General features: G+C 41.0%; 2 protein-coding genes across 3 annotated transcripts in view; both read right to left on the reverse strand.

The window, feature by feature from the left end:
* Positions 1-17: 17 nt before the first annotated feature.
* On the reverse strand, positions 18-19021 carry slc27a4 (solute carrier family 27 member 4). Of its 2 annotated transcripts, none has more exons than XM_040156817.1 (14): positions 18741-19021; positions 16815-16976; positions 14312-14522; positions 13644-13827; positions 11936-12094; positions 10096-10165; positions 9835-9926; positions 8936-9045; positions 8467-8676; positions 7981-8107; positions 7411-7548; positions 7134-7298; positions 6066-6212; positions 18-4990 (listed from the first exon to the last, which is right to left on the reverse strand). In XM_040156817.1, the coding sequence occupies exons 2-14, from the start codon at positions 16973-16975 to the stop codon at positions 4833-4835; spliced, it is 1932 nt and encodes a 643-aa protein (XP_040012751.1). In that variant the 5' UTR covers position 16976; positions 18741-19021; the 3' UTR covers positions 18-4832. The 2 variants fall into 2 exon arrangements, with proteins under 2 accessions (XP_040012751.1, XP_040012750.1); XM_040156816.1 differs by having other exon boundaries at positions 18547-19021.
* Positions 19022-21532: 2511 nt separating this feature from the next.
* swi5 (SWI5 homologous recombination repair protein) overlaps positions 21533-21928 on the reverse strand; it is a 5716-nt gene continuing 5320 nt past the window's right edge. Inside the window, exon 5 of the mRNA XM_040157606.1 lies at positions 21533-21928. This exon is cut by the window's right edge and continues 41 nt beyond it. Within this exon, the coding sequence (XP_040013540.1) occupies positions 21905-21928 (24 nt within the window). The 3' untranslated portion in view covers positions 21533-21904.

Here is a 21928-nt window from a genome sequence, read left to right on the forward strand (position 1 = left end):
AAGAATCAGAACCCGAGTGAACAATTTAAATAGTTTTTATTAATAATGATTTTCCATTTGCAGCACTGCTTTTATCTCATTTTCTTGAAATGCATGATGTATACAGCTAGCCTTCATTGGACAAGAGGACATCAGTGTGTGTGTCTCACACACACAGCACACCTCACAGACCTCCCCTACACACTCTGCACAAGCTTAGAGCTGCCGCCTGTGCAATGAGACGATAAAATTAAAATCTTTCACACCCACAGGCAGATGTGTACAAACTTGTTTCCTTCTCTAGCACTGATGTTCCTGAGGACCAGGACAGGGAGGAAAAAGACAAAAAAAAAAAAAAAAAGTGCAAAAAGCAGGGTGAGACATTTTGATCAGAGGCATGAGGGACAGTAAGATGAGAAAGACAAACACAAACGTACTGTATATACACAAGTCTACAGTCAGGGTTTGTGATCTGTGGCCTGCCTTGTGTGTGATGATCCTCACATGATCGTGAACTTCACTGTGCCCTTAGAAGTGACTTGCTCTTTGATCACAAGTCATTTTTTGTGAGGTGATTCACACTCAGACTCTGGTTAATTTGAGTGATCTCAGTGTGAGCTGGGAAGGCTGGTGGCAGTTCGATGCCTGTGAGGCTTTCTCACAAAATTGTTCACTTTGAAGCTCAACCGAATAAACTTATACATCAATATATACATCAATCACCAAAGACTGACTAAATTTACTATTTCAGTGTAGACATCTCAGGGGCAGACATGAAATGGGTTTCATCTGTCAAGTCATAATGTCAATAAAGTAAATATGCAGAGGACCTGGGAAATGGTAGCTTGTTTGACAAGCGAGAGAAAACGAGTGAAGTGATTATAACTGATTATAATACACACACAAGCCAATTGAAACATTTAAATCTGTTATAAATTTGGTGTACAATTGGAGGGGGAAAAATCCACATTTTGAAATATATCATAAAAGGTTTCGATTAAACCAATACATTTCTATCTACAGTAGTTTCAATTTTTAGTCATTAGGTCCTTTCATGAGTAATCCAAGGACTGCATAATAAATTCATGGTATGGGCACTTGCAGTATGTGCGCCTCTCTTTGACTCTCCCTTGCTTGAGAGAGAGCAATGGCAGGGGTACAGCGCCCCCCTCTGGTCAAATGGGTGACTGAAAACCTCGATTCACCCTGTCCCACAGACCCCTCACTCCCTGCGGGCCTTCGGCTGTTTTTATGCATTGACCTATCTGAGAAATGGCAAACAGGCTCCTGGTTAACATTTACGTCCAGGAAGGTAGATCCCCGACTTGTTTCTTGTGCCAAAGATTGAAAAAACAAAAAAACAAAAAACAAAACAAAAGCAAAACCCTGCCATTTGATTGTCCTTCATTCATGCACGAATCCCATTTTTTATACCAATGTCACAAAGCTATAATTTCACGCAAAGAAAAACAAGCGCAAACACATTACAAAAGTTAAACGATCAAAGTATAATTAACAGTTTTTCAAAAATAATAATTTAAACTCATTTTTTTTTAAAAAAAAGTAAAAATGGAAACATCTTATTCAGAGTGCTCTGGTGCGGGGCTGTTTAGTCACGCGCCCCCTGGTGGTCAGCGTTGACAAGTGCAACCCTCAGTCAGAAGCATCATAACAGCCAAAGTGTGTTCCCTTAGATACGTAAATCACACTTCACAAAATCATCATCAATGGTCACTCATTTGCTTTTCAGACATTCATGAGAACATTTCACACTCATCATTAAAGAAAAAAAATACATGTGTCAGAGGGAGACAGACTCTCTGAACTAAGACTACAGGAAGCAGGGATGAATCTCCATTTCTGTCAAACAGCTTTGTTGGTCTTTTTCCCAAAACAGGGGAATGATGAGTGAGATAAACTTTGACAAACATAGTTGGCAGACTGCAGCTGTCATGGTCAACTGTCTCAGTCAGTGCAAATTACAAACTAAGGAAAGCCATTGAAACATATTGAGAATCAGTCTGCGGAAAACAAAGTAGCGTAAGAATTGCCACAGTAAAACTTAAGAATAGTAAGTCCTCTAAATTATAGCCAGTCCTCAAATGTTGGCAACAACCTGCCTGGCTGTACTGTAGGTGACTTAGGATTTGGTCAGTTGCAAAGGTAAGAAAAAGTCACAGGGTAATGGCAAACTATACACAACACACATCGGCAAAAGATACTTGAAAAGTGTTTTGAGTGTGTAGCTGGAGCTTTATGTTACCAAACCTCCTGAACAATCTCAAAAGTTGACAAAAGAAAAATCCCTCCAATATACTAAATCAAACATTTAAAGAACTCCAATTAGGAAATATTTGAAATGTATTCAACTGCTGTTTTTACCATTGTCTGACTCAACATGAACACTGCAAGATGACGCAGACATGGCAGAGAATGAGGCTTAGTACCTGACAGAGACAGCCAGGATCAAACAGAGGTGCCTGCTCGAAGGGATGGAGGGCCACGGTCAGAAAGAGAGAAGATAGAGGGAAGAGGGAAGAGACGGTTTAATGGAAAAGACCGGGGTGGTTGGCATGAAGATGATAAAGGCTTTAAGTAAAAGTGCTGATCAAATGGGAACTACAGTGAATGACATCTTAAAGAAAACCCAAGAAACAAACGCCCAACAAAGACAGCTAAAAGACAAATTAAGGTTACAGTCAGGGCTGAGAGATCCGAGGGAAAGGAAGTAAGGAGGATAGAGTCCTCGGGAATGCTATGACAGACAGCAGCCTCACAACATTTGGACTCTTGTCCATTGAGACATAAACGCAAACTTGTCCTGCACCTGGCAGGATGAAGATGTCAGCTGCCGGGCTGCCTCTGTTTCTTAGGGGATGATTTTACGAGTAAAATCTGAGCTCCCAAGATTTGGGCCGGCTTTGTGAGGCCACTATGACAGGGAACGTGGACACAGACAAATGAGGTTATGGTGGATAGAAGCTGAATGAGAAGAGTGAAGGTAAAAGTCCAACACAGGGAACCATGTGAGATGCTATGTGTGGGCCAGGGCCTGTGAATCTGGGAGGTGAACCCACAGTAAGGCACAGTGCTCTGCTTGTGGTTCACGATGCTCATTCATGCTGCTACAACCCCTACGACTGCAAACAACAGACAAGACATCGATGACAAAACGCATTCTCTCTTCTACCGCTCCATTTCCATTTTGAATCTTTGGATCGTTCGGCTCTCCTGACTGTGGCAGGACATCCCTCTGTAGCATCAGCACATTGTTGAAAAAGCAAGTCCTCGCTGACGAGGGGATTCGGTGCTTTTCTCTCTTCAGTCAAGTCCTCTTTATAGGTTTCAGAGGAATATACACGCAACCCTACGATAGGCAAAGTCTACCGTTCATGACAAAACCTGCACAATACAGCCACAGTGCTGTGCCACAAGTGAACAGTGCTGTGTATGGAAATAGCCCCATTTATTTAGCCCAGGGTTGAATCAGTCAGATCACTTTACTTTTTGTTCTAGCAGCTGATATAAAATGCATACTGGAGCTTAATTTATGAGGACTCCAAGAGCTACTGAAGCACGGATTTGTAGACAGATATAGCAGAAAAAACCTGATACATTTGCACTACAACAAAAGAGAAAGCTTTTAGAACAACATAAATCACTAAAACTCTCATATTCTCTTATTTATGTAAACAAAAACTACAACTTAAATATTTTTGGTGTAATGCAGACATATTTAAATACAAAGCTTTGTTTTATATCAGCTTTCATGTGGTGCGGCTGATTATTGCACTGCCAACGCGGGGGCCCTATTGCACTTCAGTAAAACTTTCAGCTTCAACCACTGGTCTAATTTAACTCCTGTAACCATTGGTTACACGTCAAAGGCTCTCCAAAATCCTTCCCATCTTTATATGCTCCCTTTAACCCCCCCCCCCCCTCAAAAAAAACCCCCTTGATGTCCTTTCATCATTTTCATCACAAGCTCTGTAGAGTAAGGGTGGAAATGAAGAAAAGGAGACCAGAGAGTTCAAGGAAAGACTTAGATAAAGTTAACTTCAGATACAGGAAAGGTGTAGTTGTCACAGAGGTTTGTCACTGCTGGCTAATTGTGCAGGTGAAGTCAACGATAGAGGCTCCAGTCTTTCACAAAACAATCTTGCTAACGATCAGAGAGACAGTTTAGGTCCTCATAGGTCCCTTCGTGCCGTGCCACACATTGTATGTACTGGGTCCATGTTCTTCTTTATCATCCATCAAGTTTGTGGTTATCTGGAGTTTCAAGTTTTTGCATTCTGGGTGCTAGGCAGCCTGTACTCCCCCCCCCCCCAAGTGGTGTCCACCATTATAACATCTGGTTTGATAGACCATGATGAACTGGCAGGGGTTTGTTTGAGGGCTGTGTGCACTGGGATTGTGCGGCTATGAAGAGTGGTTTCAAGTTACCAAATAGACCTGATTACTGGGTTTGTGCCTCTCTCTGTGTTTGCTGAGGTAGCGAGAGGAGTTGCCGAGATTTCAGGAGGGATGGATGGAGTGGTCCTGTTTGTGTGTGTGTGTGTGTGTGTGTGTCAGTCATTCATAAGTCTGTTTTCAGGGATCAAAGAGCAGAGTGGGTTTGGGAATAAAACATTTACGTGTGTATGTGTAAATGTGTTAGCATTTGACTCTGGGTGCACGGAATGTGTATGGCTATTATTGTATTATGTATTTTTGTGTGTGTATATGGGGACAAGGTTCAGCATTCTGCTATCCTGCTCATGAAATATTGTCTTCTGTTGGGTATCTGTATATGTGTGTGTGTGTGTGTGTGTCTGTGTGTACATATGTAAATGTAGTGGTCAGCCTAGTCATCACAATTTGTGTTTTCCTGACAGTATGGAGTGGTAAAGCTCCTCGTCCAGCTGCACAAAGCGCCCTCTGCTGGAATCTAGGAAGTAGAGTCTGTCCGACACTGCACTGGGGTCAAAGCCATCCCTACGCAACTCTGTCTTCTGAAACTTAAATGTTCCTGAGAAAGAGGGACACAAAGAATGTGAGTTATTTCAATTTGCCTTACAATGCCTCTTAGTTTTAGTTTAGTATTACTGTCTTATTTCTTTAAGAAAAATAATATAATCGTAGAAATAAAAGTATTATTATAAGCAGTATTTTGCAGTCATAAAGTGGCTTTGATTTGAAGCTTTTGCTGGGTTGGAGAGATGAGCAGGATAGAAGTAAATGTGTGGGATGATGAGAAAAAATACAAAATGTAATACAACTCTCACTTTCTCCTTATCCAAGCTTTGGCCCCAATTGAGGTGAAAAAGAAAGAAAGAGGCCGGAAGATGATATAAGATTGTGTCTGTTGGATGACTTAAACTTAGTTTTAAATGAGTTTCAACTGCTGTCAATGGTGTGCCACTGTTATCACTTTGTATTTAAAATTTGGCTTGGGAAAAAAGATTACACATTTACATTGATTCTCCACTGGCATGGAACAGTATTGAATAATTTGACACATCTTGTCTGTTAACAGCTAACAAAGTTTAAAGATCCAAACATGATTTAGACATACAAAAATACTTTGCTTGGAAAAATAATTTGTGCCCGATGTGATTTTTTCCACAAAAAAGTTTAGTTACTTTGTTATAATTTCTTGTTAAATCCATAATCAATGAATATGCAAATAGTTTTAATTTCAAAAGTTTAACTACCGGACACAAGACATTCCTATTTCACTGAAAAGTCCATTCTCAGTTTATGGGTACTGGAGGCTATGAAGTTTTCTTTTTGGACTACAGCTGGTTTCTAAGCTAACTGTGATGTTACAAAAGTGTGATCGTTTCTACACAGCTTCAAGTGAGATGTAAGGTTGGCACAGAAAAGTTTCCACATTCAGCAGGCGAATGTGGAAACAGTTTTAGTGTCAAACTCTGCACATGCATCCTTCTGCACACATTTTTGGGTGGGGGAGGACTTTAAAGGCCTGACTCAGATTCCGTAAAAATATTTGTAAATCTTTCAAAATGCATAGTAAGAAAAACTATATTTATCCCTGCTTTTTTTTATGTTTTACGCAAACAGCAATGACAAGAGCACTGCACCTGTCTTGTTGACCTCTGGAAGGAAGCGAAGGAATACAGGTCTGGCGTATGGAGGGAGAGCCTTCTCCATGTCCTTCACAAACGTCTCCAGGTCAGTGGAGTGAGATGGATCAGCGATGGCTGCCATTCCAGCCTTTCCCTCTGCTCCTGTGCACACAGCGATGGGCAAGTCAGAGGTTTAATTCTGTGGACCACTGAGGTTTCAGGTCAGACAGATGCTTGTGTTTGTGCAAGGAGGTGATGAGTACTGTGCAGAACCGTCCTTATGTCTTTACGTGGTATATCACTTGTACATGTCCTTTTCATATACTGCTAGTATTGTCAGAGACACTGCAAGCGTTAATTTACCTCTACCTCTATACATCATTGACTGATTGTACCATTTATTGTTTTTTATTTTAGGGGCTAGTGTGGCAGTATTTCTTTCATATGTTGTCTGCTGTGATCTGCTGGACTTGTGTATCTTTTGTTGTTTGTCACTGTGCATGGGTGACCTAACTAGTTTCCTCCTTTGGGGATTAATTAAGTAATCTAATCTAATCACAGCGACTGGAAAGTGGCATCTGTGATTTGTCTTTTTGTGTTACTCAGTCTGCAAAGCCTCTGCTGCAGCTCAGCTCTACATGTGGTGACATTTGTAAATGGTAGAATTCAGTCAATGTCACAATAGGCAAGAGTAAGCGAAGATAATGCGGCCGTAAAAACTAAAGAGTTCTTCTCAAACATCTATCCATTCATTGCTCTATACACACCGCAGTAACGTAGTTTGTGATGCTGCTTGTGCCCACTCTCTGTACATTATTTTTAAAGATCAGTGACTTAGCTTTGGTTTTCAAGGGTGATTTTTTTTTAAGGATGGGATGTAACTTTAATAAAATGCATATGATTTGATAGATATTTTACACTGATATTAAGACCCAACCGATAAACCTCTGTACATAGAGAAAGAAAGGAGGCGACAAGGACCCCACTGAGGCCCATTTTAAGTGTTAGATGCTCCAGTCAAAATTAGAACTTTTAGACACAAATTCAATTTTCAAACACACACAGTATGTTAGAAGATGTTACCTGGTACTTCCACTCCATACACAACTACATCTTTCATGTCTAGCAGCCTGCTGAGCGTTCCCTCCACCTCGGTCGTAGAGACGTTCTCTCCTTTCCAGCGGAAAGTGTCTCCTGTCCGGTCCTTGAAGTACATGTGGCCGTACTCATCCATGATCAACACATCACCTGGTGGTGGTGGTGGTGGTGGTGGGGGGCAAAGACCATATACCATATATCAATTTCATTTAGTTCCATCAGCAGGGAATACGGTGAATAACTGTCTGTGTGTGTGACTAACCAGAAAGATAGGCGCTGTCTCCCTTCTTGAAGACATTATGAGCTATCTTCTTGCTGGTTGCTGACTGGTTGACATAGCCATCAAACCTCCGAAGAGGGTCGTTCTGAATGATCCTGCCTACTAGCTGGCCAGGCTCACCTAGACAAAAAGAGAGAGAGACAGAGAAACAAAGACAGAGAGAGACAAAGAGTGTGAGAGAAGTGTGAAAGACCAGAGGGATTTATGAATGTATAAATGGCATTCATGTGAATTCAAAGTGCTACTTTAACCATACAATGTGTATTATTTGATCTCCATCGGGGGTTTCATAGTGGAGTAAGCGTTTGTGAATTTCTGCATCTATAATGAATCACATACATTGTAAACACAATGCTATAGTATAATATTGGGCGGTTGTAGTTTGGTTGGTGTTGGCAGAATAACTCGGCCAGTAACTTTTGATGTTAAAATTTCCAAAAAAACCCCCCCAAAAAACAAAAATGCAAATAAAACAAATGTAATATGCCAACAGTAGCACTTTATGATAGATGTACATGTGTTTAACTTAATATGTGTATTCAGTAAACATACCAGGTTTACAGGGAATGCAGATGCCATCAGGTCCCCTGATGAGCTCCATGGTCTCTTCATCAACCCTCACCAGTCTGATGGGGTAGATGAAGGGTAGAATCTGACTGTTGAAGCCACACGCTCCAACCTAGAGGACAGAAAAAAAAAAACCAAAAAATCTTTCAGTGTGGAGAGGCAGATGGAAGGCAGAGCAGTATCAGCCAGCCAAAAAACTTCAGAGCTGTGTGTTGTGTAGTATGAATGGGAAGCTACCAAAACTGAGAAAACAACAACTTTATAAAACAACAGAGCGCTTAACACAAGGAGGCTTTTAAAACAGTAATGGAAAGGAAATCCTTTGATATAACTTTGAACGTCTCTCAGGTGAAAAGACTTAAGTGGAAGGTGGTAGTGTAACGATTTCAGAAGAGGGTATTTTTCCTCAAAAACCACTATGAAGTTTGAGTCAGAGAATAATCATCACTTCTTTGCAGGACACTTTCCCACCGTGTTATTGAAGTTGCCCAGGCTGCAGTTGCACTCTGTAGCTCCATAGAACTCTGCAATCTGCGGGATATTGAAGCGGTTCATGAACTCCTCCCATATGGACTGGCGAAGGCCGTTGCCAAGTGCCATGCGCACCCGATGTTGCCGCTCCATGTCCCGAATTGGTTGGTTCAGCAGGTATCGGCAGATCTCACCTATGTACTGCACAATCTGGTGGATGGGGGTTAGAAAAACAAAAGTTAAGTGATGAGACACAACAGAGATACAAATAGACTAATTACTGATTTAATACCAAGCTCACAATAATGAAGAAGGGATTCACAGAGCTTAGCTTGAGAATAACATTCAATCTTGAGATTAATTTTATAGGAAGTGACAGGAAAGAAGTATTTTCAGCAACACTGAGAGGCTAATGTGTTACTCAATAACTAAATCTGTGGCAGGGGCCTGTAATTTGCACAATGCTTACAGTGCAGTTGTATTTGACACAGTCGTCCCAGAAACGCGAGGCGGAGAACTTCTTTCTGATGACTACAGTCATGCCATGTATTATACACTGCCCCACTCCCACAATGTTTCCTGTGGACAGAGAAATACGAGGTGTCAGGGTCATAGAGTGCCAGTCACAACATGGAAATATACAAAGACGTATCGTTTAAAGCAACAACATGCAACTTCTTTCATTAAAATAATAAACTAATATTATATGTTATCAGTCTTTGTAACATTATATGTACGTGCCATTTCCCAAGTTTTTCTCATGTTAGCACATTTTGTCATTGCACACCAAGTGAAATTGTGACTATGAAGTAAAAAACTAAATGAAGAAATAAAGGCTAATGTGCTTCTTGACATGAGGAAAAATTGCATATTGTAGCTATAAGGGCATTTCCGGACGTGCGTTGTTTGGTGCAGTTGAATTGGTGTCTAGTTTGTTTTTTCCCCTTGGTACGATTCATTGGTTGAAACTGAACACTGCAATTGTACCATTTGCTCTTTAGAGGAAGTTGTCTCAGTATGGTCACGAAGAATTCTGGTGTAGTTTGTTTGTGGGGGGAATCAGATCCCACCTTGCACCTGGCTTCTGCAGCCAGGTGCGTTCTGCATGCTTTTGTAGATAATCAAAATCAATAGTTGCTAGCATCTATCCAGAGAATGAATCGAGGTCTGACCTAGACAAGGAATGGTACTGGCTTTTAGTGATGTATTTGGTTTGCTCTAATTTTTTTCTGCACGACAAGAAATCGAAACAAGTAGAGACGGCAACAAGTATACCAAGTCATCCGAAGATTCGGACCACTGCAAAAAAGCTACAGGTTTGAAAACGCCATTTCTCCCAACTTTGAACACACACCGTTATGGCATTACCTGCAGAGTGGTAGAGTGGAAGGCAGTCATACAGCACATCATCTGATGTCATCCTAAAGCCGTAATATACCAAAGCTGCCATTCGGTAGTACCTGAAAACCACGGTGGGGTGAGAGGAAAAGAGAGTAACACATTTTATGTTATTTCACATCCATTCTCTTCTTACAGTATTTGAACTTCACATGAAAGCTGCGTGGATCAACAGATAGAGCAGCTGCAGTTCCTGTGTGTCTTTTAGTTAGCTGCACGGCTCTTTCCTACCTGCTGTGCACAACAATAGCAGCTTTAGGCATCCCAGTTGTTCCTGACGTGTAGATGTAGAACAGGCGATCTGAAACAGACAACACAGTGAGAGTGAGGAAAACATACATATCAACATAAAACTGTAGTATGACTGGTTTTAGCGTGTGTTTGAGTGCGTAAAAATGGATGACCTGTCCCTAACCTGTCATGTTTCCACGTGCAGTTTCAATTTACTTTTAATCAAATAAACCATTTTGCTGAATGCTCATTTCTCATTAGATGTGCAGGAGCGTAAATGCTTGGCTTTTATCCTTAATTAAAAGCGTATCTACAGTTTTGACTGCTTTCTCATTTTGACCAAGTTACAGCATTGAAGGTGCAGGCAGTATAAAGCAGAAGACCATTAAGTCCCTTTTTTCCTTCAGGGATATAGTGCAATGTTTAAGCAAAGTAATCTAGTGGTTAGACAGAAATTCCCTATTCAGGCAGAGAATTCTGCTTTCAGATGTATGAAATTGCCTCTACATGCAATTGATAGATCACTGGTATAACAATGGACCACTTGTGTTTGGATTTTGTTTTCCTAATCACAGTGATTTTTATCTCTTTTTATCCCATAATGTTCGAGGTTTCTACCTGTTAAAAGGTAGTTTTTCCTTGCCGCTGTCACCAAGTGCTTGCTCATGGGGGAATGTTGGGTCTCTGTAAATATAACTATAGAGTACGGTCTAGACCTGCTCTATATAAAAAGTGCCCTGAGATAACAACAGTTATGATTTGGCGCTATATAAATAAAAAAAATGATTAGATCTTCAATAAACAAAAACCACTGTTAAGTAGCCCATCAATGCAGCAGTACATTCACACTGTACAACATAATGTATGTGTACATGTATCTCTAATCACCTGACTGAATGTGACCTGACTGTTTTAATCCCGATGCATTTTGTTTGCAATCTGCCCGGATTGCGAGAGAAACATTTTGCCGAGCCTGAACTTGAACAAAGGTCACGGGTTTTATTGCTGTGCCTGTCCATGCGGCTGTCATGTGGTGCTGAAGTGTCCAATAGCAAAAGCGAATGAGCAGGTAAGACTCGATTCAGTGTTCTGAATCACACGTAATTGATTAGCTCTGTGGAGACAATAAAAATATGAAATGCTAAGCAATGTAGATAACAACAAAAATTTTAACTATTGTATCTACAGTACCTACTTTTTCCTGTATCTGAACCAAGGATCTAAAGATAGAGGGTGTAATATGCTGTACAGATTATAAATCCATTTGAGGCAAATTTGCAAGTTTGGGTTAGATTAAAAAATTGACATAAACTTGTTTTTTATTATTATTATTACGGATTCATTTAATTCTCCTTTGGACCCATGTACTGTATATGGGTTGCCTTAGACACAAGCAACCCATATAATCTCTGGTGATGTGTCATCAGTAATTCCCTTCATCTATAACAGTAAAAAAAGGTAAATCATTTCTTGACATTTAAGTTCAATACACGTGTTTTATTTTTTCAATATGATTTAGTGGTGTTATTTTACTGACTGTGAGTCATTGCTAGGCTCCACTCACCACTTGTCAAACGGCCTGTGCTGCCAGACAAACGATCAGTAAAAGCAAACAAATTACGTTTTGAAACTGCTGTCCTGCTTTGGTTAGAGTAGGTGCTGGAATTTGGACTGGAAGAAATGTTAGAATGTTCTGATATTGTTGTTGGTCGGTGAATTATTATTACACCAAGGAAAATATCAACTTAAATTAGTCCCACAAGCATCTGTAAAATGGCTTGAAAACGTTTGGAAGCTCTGATCCTGATTGGTTGCGAGAGATTTGACAAGCGATTCTCACCTGTGAAGCAGCGTTGCGGCTGGCTGGGTAAGTGAGACGGGGCACCAGCCAGCAGGGGTTCTAGGCACTCGGTTCCCTGTGGGACTCGTTTGGGGTCCCAGTCTCCAGAGCAGAACATCTGCACTGCCTTCCCCATTGAACTGTGGACCTCGGAAACAGCTATGAGAGGGAGACAAACACATTAAAGAAAATTAGATTAATTTCACCATCCCCAACTGCAAGAAGACAACATGTGGTATAACATTTAAGCACCATAGCAAACAAGGAACTAAGGAGTTGTGGGGCAAGGTAATATGGTTAGGGTGGATTAAAAGAACTCGGGATGGAAGGTGGGAGAGTGAGAGAGAAAAGAGAAACACTTTTGTATATAGAGAGCAAGTGCAGTGTGACAGAAGAGAAGGGCAAGCAAGTATCATTATGTAACAGTGAGAGAAGCATAATGAGGAAGGGAAACAACAAATTGAAACAGCTAATTTAAAGGCATAAAGCACATGACAGGTCCATGATCCAGTACAAAGACTGTATCAATCCCAGGATGACCAGCTAAAAACTCTTATGTCTTTATCTCTTTATTCCTCCTATCTTTTATCTCACTCTTTATAGCTCTTGATATCAGGGCTTTTCAGGTTGGGCAGGGACCCAAAAGGGCGTGATTAGGTGATTGAGACAGATCCCGAAATTTATGTTTGATTGAGATGCTGCAATTTCATAATATTAGCGCCGCCCAAGACCAAGCAATATAAGGCATGTTCGACAATACACTGAAAGTTAGTAGATTAGACATTATAACAGGAAATTAGTTCCACTTGCACCTTCAAAAATAATCATAAAACACACAAATGTAATCATGTAACAGGTTTTTTAAATCTTATTTCTTAACAGAAATCACCAATCACTGTACACTGGACAGTTGCTTTTTTATCTATTAGTCAATATCACGGATATATGGTCCAGCCCAGTGTCATGTGAGAGGACAACACACAACTATATAATTATTTTATGTGCTGTAATTATTATCCACTAAAACAACAGATTCAATGTAACAATATTTCTAATTTAGAAAAACATTATATGACTCAGTGGGGCTTTACAGTGGTTTTACATCAGCTCTGTTGTTTTAGTTTTTGTTCTAACTTTCATTCTAAAAAATGAGTCTGTAAAATGTTTTGAAAATCTCTAGTTATTACTGTATAATCAGTTTTTAGCTGGGTATCGTACTGTTCATATCTGTCTACATCTCAGTGCTGTAGGTCAACCCATCCTGCCTTACATTCATCCTATCATTTACAGTTTCTCATTTATCAGTCAATCTTCTTTGCTCAGACATTGAACACTGCAGATTGATGATTGAGACATTTTCTGCACTTTCCTCTTCATTACCTCTTCCCTTCTTTCCATCCGTCAGCCGTTTAAAGCTCCATTGACTGATAAAGAGGCACCTCCTTCAAAACCCAGCTGTCTTTTATGACCGATGATGCTTTCTCCCTGCACCACTCACCTCTCTCATCACAGCGGAAGCAGAACAACACTCACCAGTATAAGGCAATGTTGTACAGCCTGTAAATCCCTTTGAGACAAACTTCAGATTCTAGCTATAAACTCGACTATGTCACGATTATAACAAACAAAATCTGTCACATATCTTTCAGATTCTTCTCTAATCTCTAACTCTACCCCCCCCCCCCTTTTCATTCTCCCTTGCTCTCACCATCAGTCAACTCTGAGCCAAATACCACGGCCTTGGCATTGGAGATGGTGACACAGTGGACCAAGGCCTCCAGTCTCAAATTGAAGTTGATGAGAGCTGCCTCTACACCGATCTTGGCCATGCCCAGCCAGAGGCCCACGTACTGGGACCTGTTTTCCATGAAAATGGCCACCACATCGCCCTCCTGAGGAGAGAAAACAACAAAAAGAGGGGCTTGTCAAACTAACTGATCGACTGACATTTAATTTTATTTGTCTTGATTCCCTATTAAGGGTTCATATCATGCTTCCTCCTGGATGGAAACAACATTTGAATGAGCTTTAACTATGAAAAGAAATCAGTCCTGCTTTAGCATCGTTTGGAATGTCAATTTGACATAATCATGCAGACAATTTCGCACCCTTTTTGCAAGAGTCCAACTTACAGGATTTTTTTTTTTTTTTGATAGACACACTATTAACCATTTTTCCACCATTCCACAGAAAATAATTTATTTTTACAACAAATTTCATTCTTAGTAATACTAGGTAAGTTTTTAAAGCTTAATCAAAAGTAGTTATGTACAATTAAGACATTTTTCAAAAGGTTTTTGGACGTGACATATTACATTTACCACAGAAGTCTTTTTCCCCTCAATCTTTAAGGAAAATTTTGTTTTATAGACCTACCTTTAAACCCCGTTCCAGCAGCAGGTTGGCCACTCTATTGGAGTACTCGTCTAACTGTCGGAAGGTCCACCTCTCCCCCGTCCCCTCGAAGATGAGTGCCGTTTTGTCCCTGTGGCGCTGCACTGTTTCAGCAAAGATCTTGGGAATTGTGTTCTTCTCTCTGAGGTGGCGTCTGACATTCATCTTCACCCGCAATAACACACCTGCTGCACTGAAGGGACAAGAGAGAATTTTTATTAATAGGGGAAATCAGCAAGTTAAAATAACATTTCTTGGAATTATTCCCAAAGACTATTTTCCTTTTAATTGTAAAAGCAAATGTACCTCACCTAATTTATCATTGCACTAGTTTCATCTATTATACCTCATGTTTTATCCCATAATTTTAGTTCATTTCAGTGTAAATATGAATGTAAATATGAATTTGTTGCCTTTATTTTGTTTTGAGTTATGTTATCATTACATATTATTGCAGCTGTGAGGAGACACTTTTTTTGAAAACTCTCCTTTTGTGATTTTAAAGATGTTTTGACATTTGAGACTCAGTTGCCAAAAAGCATTCTTCTAATGTGTTACTATGTCAGAAAATGGATCCAAAAAATATTTGTTTACAATCACTGGCATTTGCAGGGACAGAGTTGTGTATACTGGAGGTTGGTTTAGTACACAAAGGCCTTTAGATGTGAACCACAGTGATTCTAACAGTGTAAATACCTAAGCCTTGTCAAAGCACATCATACAATAAGAATTTATCAGTCACTGAGGAAACAGCATGCTTTGACAGAGTTAGATATGGTGAATTTTTAACCTTGAGGCCTCAGACATTGTCCATACATAGACAAACAACCACAACATTATCAGAACTCTACTTATAGTTTGAGGAATCTGTATCTGAGGTACACCCAACTTGGAGGCTGAAGCTGAGGTAGTAATCGGTCTTAAGAATATGAAAAGTTAGTTATGGTATGCTCTTATTATATGACAATTTATCAAAATGTCTTTGAAATATAGCCTTGGAAACTGTGACCTTTCTATCTCTAACAAATAAGAGAGGCGGTTTTTTTTGTATATAATGGGTCATAGAAAAGCGCTAAATGCTACTTATTAAGTCACTTTGGCTTATCTCTCATGGAAAGTTCACAAAAGGTCATCTTTTACAATTTCCTGTCTTACCCTTACTGGAGCTATTAAGGAAAAAAGGAAGTTAACCACAAACCAATTACCATGGCAACCTCCAACTGTAAATATTAGCTTTAGGTAAGACAGTTAAAAAGATTTGCTCCTTCCCTAACCTCTCTATTGTCGTTTGTCTAAAGTATTTCTGGCAACCTATCATGTCAGAGAGTTTTGAAACATGCACGACACGAATATAGAGCTGGTTGCTAACACTGGCTATAAAACTAGGCCTGTTGAGGAAGAGCCTCAGGTCCTGGCCAGTGAGTTCTTCAAAGCTGTTTTCAAAGACGACGGTCTACAGTTTTGCAGGTTACAGATTTGAAAATGCTTCACTTGCACATGTTCCTCCTGTGGACAAAACTGTTATCAATGCAACAAGCAAAATCAGACGGTCGAAAGTCACTCTGACACATCATTGTTATTAACTGCATCATGTCCTGTGGGATAGTGTAATGAGACGCAAATTTTGAAGTTATTTATTCAGATTGTAGTTTGTGAGGGAACTTGACCTGGTGCATGTTATGTAATTATTTACTAAGACAAAATTATTGTCTGTGAGTCAATATCATTGTTTCATCACACATCATTCCACTGAGCGGTGATAAATGATCATTCTGATTTATAGCCCTGCCCTACCTACCCTAATGTCTTTTCCTGTGGTCTAAGCAAAGACCTTTTCAATTATATATGGCATAATTTTTGATGTTCACTATTTGTCAGCAACTACTGTGTTTTGTATTACTTTGTGTCCGGGGTCTTGTTGTGGCTGACTACAGCTATTCTCAGGAACTTCGATTGTTGAGATGCCCGTCAGTGTTTGAACAGTGACATATTTTCTATTGTTCTGGTTTTGTATCCAGTGCACCGGATTTGAAATGAAACGATTCTTGCTACTCTCCCATCCAAATTGAATTAACACTGTGGGAATCATAGTCCATTTTTTTGTAAATAAAAGGAACTATGATTCCCTCAATTTCTGAACAGTGCATTGAGACCATGATAATGCTTGAATCCTCATACTGTTCACACAATTTGGATGTTAATACTCTCAAAGTTTGTCATTGTTTTACTTGAGGTGCAGAGTTCTGGAATGCAGAGCCAAAACCAATGAAAATTTGTGACTGTCAAAATGCAAGCGTTGTGTTTTGGCTGACACTTCCTGTGACAGCAGTTAAGACAAGGCATGACTTGTTGAAAAATAGAGAAAAAAAAAAAAGAAATTAATTAACAGCAGTAATTTTTCCATGCTTGAAGGAGAATGAAAAGCATTCTATGAATTTTCTAGGTTTAACTATTCCTCATTAACACACAACATCCCCATGCTTACTGTAAGTCTCTGCCAACTGTTTTGGCACAAATCTGCAGGAACCTCCATCCTCCGCTGCCCAGGTAGAAGATCAGGATGGCCGGGAGAACCTGGTACCAAGGCAAGCCCACCAGCAGCCTCAACACGAACAGCAGGGCTGTGCAACACGCTAGACGCATCATCCTGAAAGAATGCACACGCGTATAAATAGACAGAGATAATGGCCCACAGGCTGCAGACCCTGGCTAGTAGAGACAAACATTTCAGACCAAACATCAGTTCAGTGGGAGAAAGGTTACATGTGGTTTAAGCAAGCAAACGCATTCTTGAATCTCCATCTTCACAGTGGTATTCAAACCGACCGCTTGAGAACGTTATCTACTTTGCTTCTGTTTACACATTCTGTGTCCATTTAAGTCCAATGACTCAGCTCCGATGGACTGTGAGTTTGCAGAGAATGAGGAAAGAGTTATCTATATGAAATCAGAGAATAAAATTAGAGTCCTTTATTGCTGTAAGTCCTCATCTTGTCTGAATTCTGTGTGTGGCCATGATCGTGCAAAAAGAAAGCAAACCCAACAACCGCACATTGGAGTGTGGCACACGTTTTTACAGGCGCAGAATTGGTAAAAGCCTAGAGAATCCTTGAGTGTCCTTTTCCTTTGCAGCTGAGTAAAGCCCAAAGCTACAGACGCCTCGGGGAAACCCTGACTCAAAGTATATAGTCTTTTCGTGACAGCTAAGAGCAACAGAGAACAACATATGTTGACACTGGTCTTCAGAGCCACCTGATAGCTAGGAAGATGATCCTACCCAACTAAATGATTTACACTGCTTATTATCAATTCGTCAGCCTACTGAGAAAAAAACACTGAAGGGCTATTTCTGTTTATAATTATGGAGCAACAACTGGGTTTTTCTAGAGTCGAGATGCCGACTGGATATCTGCTGCTCTGCCTCCCTGCATGCGGCTGAAATGGTGAATGATGGCTTTCTCACGTCAATTCAATAACTCCGCTGCTATTTACAAGCGTGGACCGAGGCGCAGTGTGGGGCGATTAAATCACTCTGCACGTCCAGCCGATCGACATGACAGAAATGTTGTCACACGTCAAGAGAAAGAAATGCAGAGGCCACTAGCCACTTCTCAGTAAAGGGAAAAAAAAAAAAAAAAAGCTTCATCATTCGCTGCTGCTACACCCGGAAATTTAAAAGGCGCGTAGCATCATATTGCGGTAGTGGATGGGGAAATCATAGAGAGGCTCACCCCACGGTTGGGTAGACCATACTTTACTAACCATGCCATGTGCGCTTTCAGACGGGCCCCTGCAATCGTAGCCCCTATTGGACTACATTTACTGGGCTAACCCGATGTAGGTTATCACGGTAACAGGCGCGTCTGGGAAGCAGGTTGCGCAGCGTATTGCGCGCATCGGCTTGGCAAGGAAGCTGATGGACGGTGACAACATCAGCGACCACTATTAGGATGAAGACACGCGCCGAATTACGTTGTCCACATTCGCATAAATGACCATTCATGGACCGGGGGCTGCCTGGTATTAAGGTGTCGAGTCCCGTCAGTGGGTTGAGCGCGCACAAGGTGGACAAAGGACAAGAGAGTCGTGGCCGGGCTCTCTCCCCTCTCCCCCCTCTATCAAATAATGACCGGACCCATCCGTGAAGTTGAACACCACGGGGGAGCCCGGTCAGCTCGGGCTGTGGCTGCGATGGCCGGTTTTTTTTGCTCACATACCTCGCACTCCGCTCACACCGTCACAGCATGTAGGTGCGAAGAAATCCCGGACGTGAAACTCGTTGTGTAGCGGTTCCACCTTGATCGGCTTATAGGCTAGCCTGGTCACCCCCCCCTTCTGATCCTCACCGCCGCTCGCTTGGCTTGACAGAGGCTCAGAGAAAACTCACAGAGACACACACACACACACGCACCGGGATCCCCTCCTGTTGTTAATACCACAATGAGCCGCCGCCGCCGCTCCTCTCCCCCCTCGTGGGTCGGGAGTCAAATTCGCCTGGCTGTGCGCGTCGACTTTGACCCCGCGATCATCATCCGTTCATTGTCACGATCCCTGATATCATTCCTGGGTTCATTGTAGCCGATAACCTCGCTAGCGAGCGTAATTCAAATGACCTTATAATTTTCTTAGCTGCGCCCGCCCACCACCGTCAGCGTCCCATCAGTGTATCAGGATGAAGCGCTGACGGACGGGTGCCGGGGCCAATGGAAGACTGCGATTTTTTTTTTCCTCTGCATGTCCCCATCCGGCAGGGGCGGGGTTTGCGGCATTGGTGGAGAGGAAATGCGGCGCGGCCCTGCCCGCCAGCCCACCGACAGCGAGGCCGGCAAGCACAGCAGTTTCCATCCAGTAGCGAGAGGCCCCGATGCGGAACCGTGTGGCGTAAAATGAGGCCTGCTTCTGCCTGTAGAGTCCGCCTCGCCACGTCCATTCATCACTCCGCGCTCAAGCCACAACATGTGCTTTAAATAACCATCTGTCGACGGAGGGGACCCGAGGAATGAGGAAGAACAGGGTCTCAAACAACAGCCAGGACACTACCATCGTGTGCCACTGTAGGCCAAGATCTATATTAAAAACTAAGACCTATTAGCCATCAGCCCGCTGGTTTATACTGCAATCTAAAGCGGCACCAGCCAATTGCATGATTGCATATCTAGACTGCAGGAGCAGACGGGACTGAAATATGATTATAACTGTGCCAAGTGATATGCCAACCTCAGGTGGATATAAAACATTTGCTCCAAACTCAGGCAATGCTACAATTTAGGTCCTTTTTGCCAATGACTGACGATTTTTTGTAAGCCAAGAAGAGTCTCGCAGCTCACAATGGTAAAACAGAATAACTTGGGCCTATTTTTAAATGACACAAAGACGCTGACATTTTACACAGTGTTCATTACAGCAATGTAATATGTCACGAAACACATTGCATAACCATGAAAGATTACAAAAGGTCTACCATAAAAAGCAGCTGTGGGTCACTAATGCAGGTCAACTTCCATGGTGGCCTGGAGAGCTCAAATTAACGGGGACACATTTATTTCGAAATTCTTACAATGCTTTCCCACTAGACGACTTTCCCATTCACTTGAATGACCCCACTGTAGCTGGTCCCAAGAATGCAAGAATACCAAAGACTAATCACCTAATAGTAAACATTTTACACCTTGATTAGCCTTTATCATCAGTGGTCTTCTTGTACATGAACATATACCACACTGAACCCACTATGTGAGATGGTCAATGGATGATAAGCAATGCAAAGATCAGGATAAGACAGTTAGATGAGCTTTGACCTGCAAATGACAGATTAAAGTGCACACACACTTTTTCACCATGCACTCAGAATTTTACAAGAGAATACACACCCATTGACACACGAACTCACACACACAAGTCAAACCGGATTATCAGAGCTGTGCAGCTTCTCAGCTGCTATAAGTCCAAGAAGACACTTTATCAGTGGTTTTCAGACAGATAAGGGCACACCCAGTATATTATGCCACTTGTCTGCGTTGTCTGTGCAGTAAATAAATTGAATATTTCAGGCAAGCAGAATAGCATTGGGGACTTTTTTAAATAAAGGAAGCACAGATGGGTGACAATTTATGGAAAACACAACAGAAAGTGTCTTAGTAAGGTGTTCCACCTTGAGCCTCCGAAACAGCTTCATTGCTTGTTTCGATGATGGGGGAGAGCACTGTCTAACACATTATTCCAAAATCCCCCATGGGTGTTCAGTTGGGTTAAGATCTGGAGACTGTGAAGGCCCTTAGCAATGGGCCAAGGCAACTGTGTTGAAAGTGTTCACTTGAGACATGTAGTAATACCACTTTACACATTGTCTCCACAAGTTCCTCCATAACTTAGCTGTGAGCATTTCAAATACTGGAGATAACAAGAAATGCCCCATCTCAACACAAAGCTAACATATCACTAATTTTCATACTCCTTAAACCGTTCAATGAACCTCTTGTCCCCTGTATGGTGGCATCTCCATTTGTTATGATTGCACTAATTTATTCAGGTTTTTCCTGTAGTTGCTCAACATTTTTGCTCAACTTTTAGATGATCCCATTGAACAGACAGGAAACTAAATGAGTGTGACAGTTGTCTAATATTCTTTTCCCCTCCATTAGGACTTTTTAAGAAGTGAAATTAACATGACTTTCAGGGGGATGTTACCACACTAATGTATCGCAATTTGAGTTGAATTCAACAGACAGACCTGTTATGAAACTGGACTTTGTCAAAATAAAATAAATGCATCAGTTTTTAACTTACACTTTCACTTTGATAAATGAATTAACTTAGCTGTTTGGAGGGTGTGAAATGAATATTAAAAAAATATTGAAAAAGTGTATGTTGATACCTACTGACATGCTTCAACTCAGATGTTTCATTCCACCAAATTAATTCTATAACCATTATGTATCTGTATCTCTTTGTGATTCCATAGTGGGCTTAGAGGGGACAATGCAACTGGGAACATATTGTCTATGGTGGTGCCTTATTACATGTTGTTGTCAGTATACAAAGCATATATTACATTATACTAGGAGCTGAAACAGTTTATTTTACTCTTCAAGGTCCAGCATTCCTGGTATTCTTTATAAGTCAAAGAAATAATAAATGTTTGCATACCGTTATCAAAACTCCATCTAGATAAGTTCAAATGTCCAAACAAAAAACCTTTGAAAGTTGTGTCTTAATAGCATTTATATTCTTGCACAACCAAGGTAGGCAAATGGCTGGAGAAAAGTCATTTAATACACATTTATTTTCTGCCACATACTTAAGTTAATAGTTTAAAGTAGATGGTCTCTCTTAAATATCAGGTCTGCCTGCTGAACTAACATGTTTCTCATCTTATCTCATGCCCTCTGCTGTTAACCCAATCTCTCTCTGTAAAGAGCTGAAAACAGAAATAGAAACAAAATGGCCAAACTTCTGTCTGAAGGAGGAAGTTCAGGTCAGCACAGTTCCTATTGTCACATCTTTAGTTCAAGTCCATTCTCCTGTCAAAAGTTCTTTGGTCTTTTCATCTTGATTCCCCTTTCCCCTAGGTCTTTTTCAGTCATCCAGTTCCAGACCAAA

The sequence above is a fragment of the Xiphias gladius genome, chromosome 20, assembly GCF_016859285.1.
Source record: "Xiphias gladius isolate SHS-SW01 ecotype Sanya breed wild chromosome 20, ASM1685928v1, whole genome shotgun sequence".
Taxonomy (NCBI): domain Eukaryota; kingdom Metazoa; phylum Chordata; class Actinopteri; order Istiophoriformes; family Xiphiidae; genus Xiphias; species Xiphias gladius.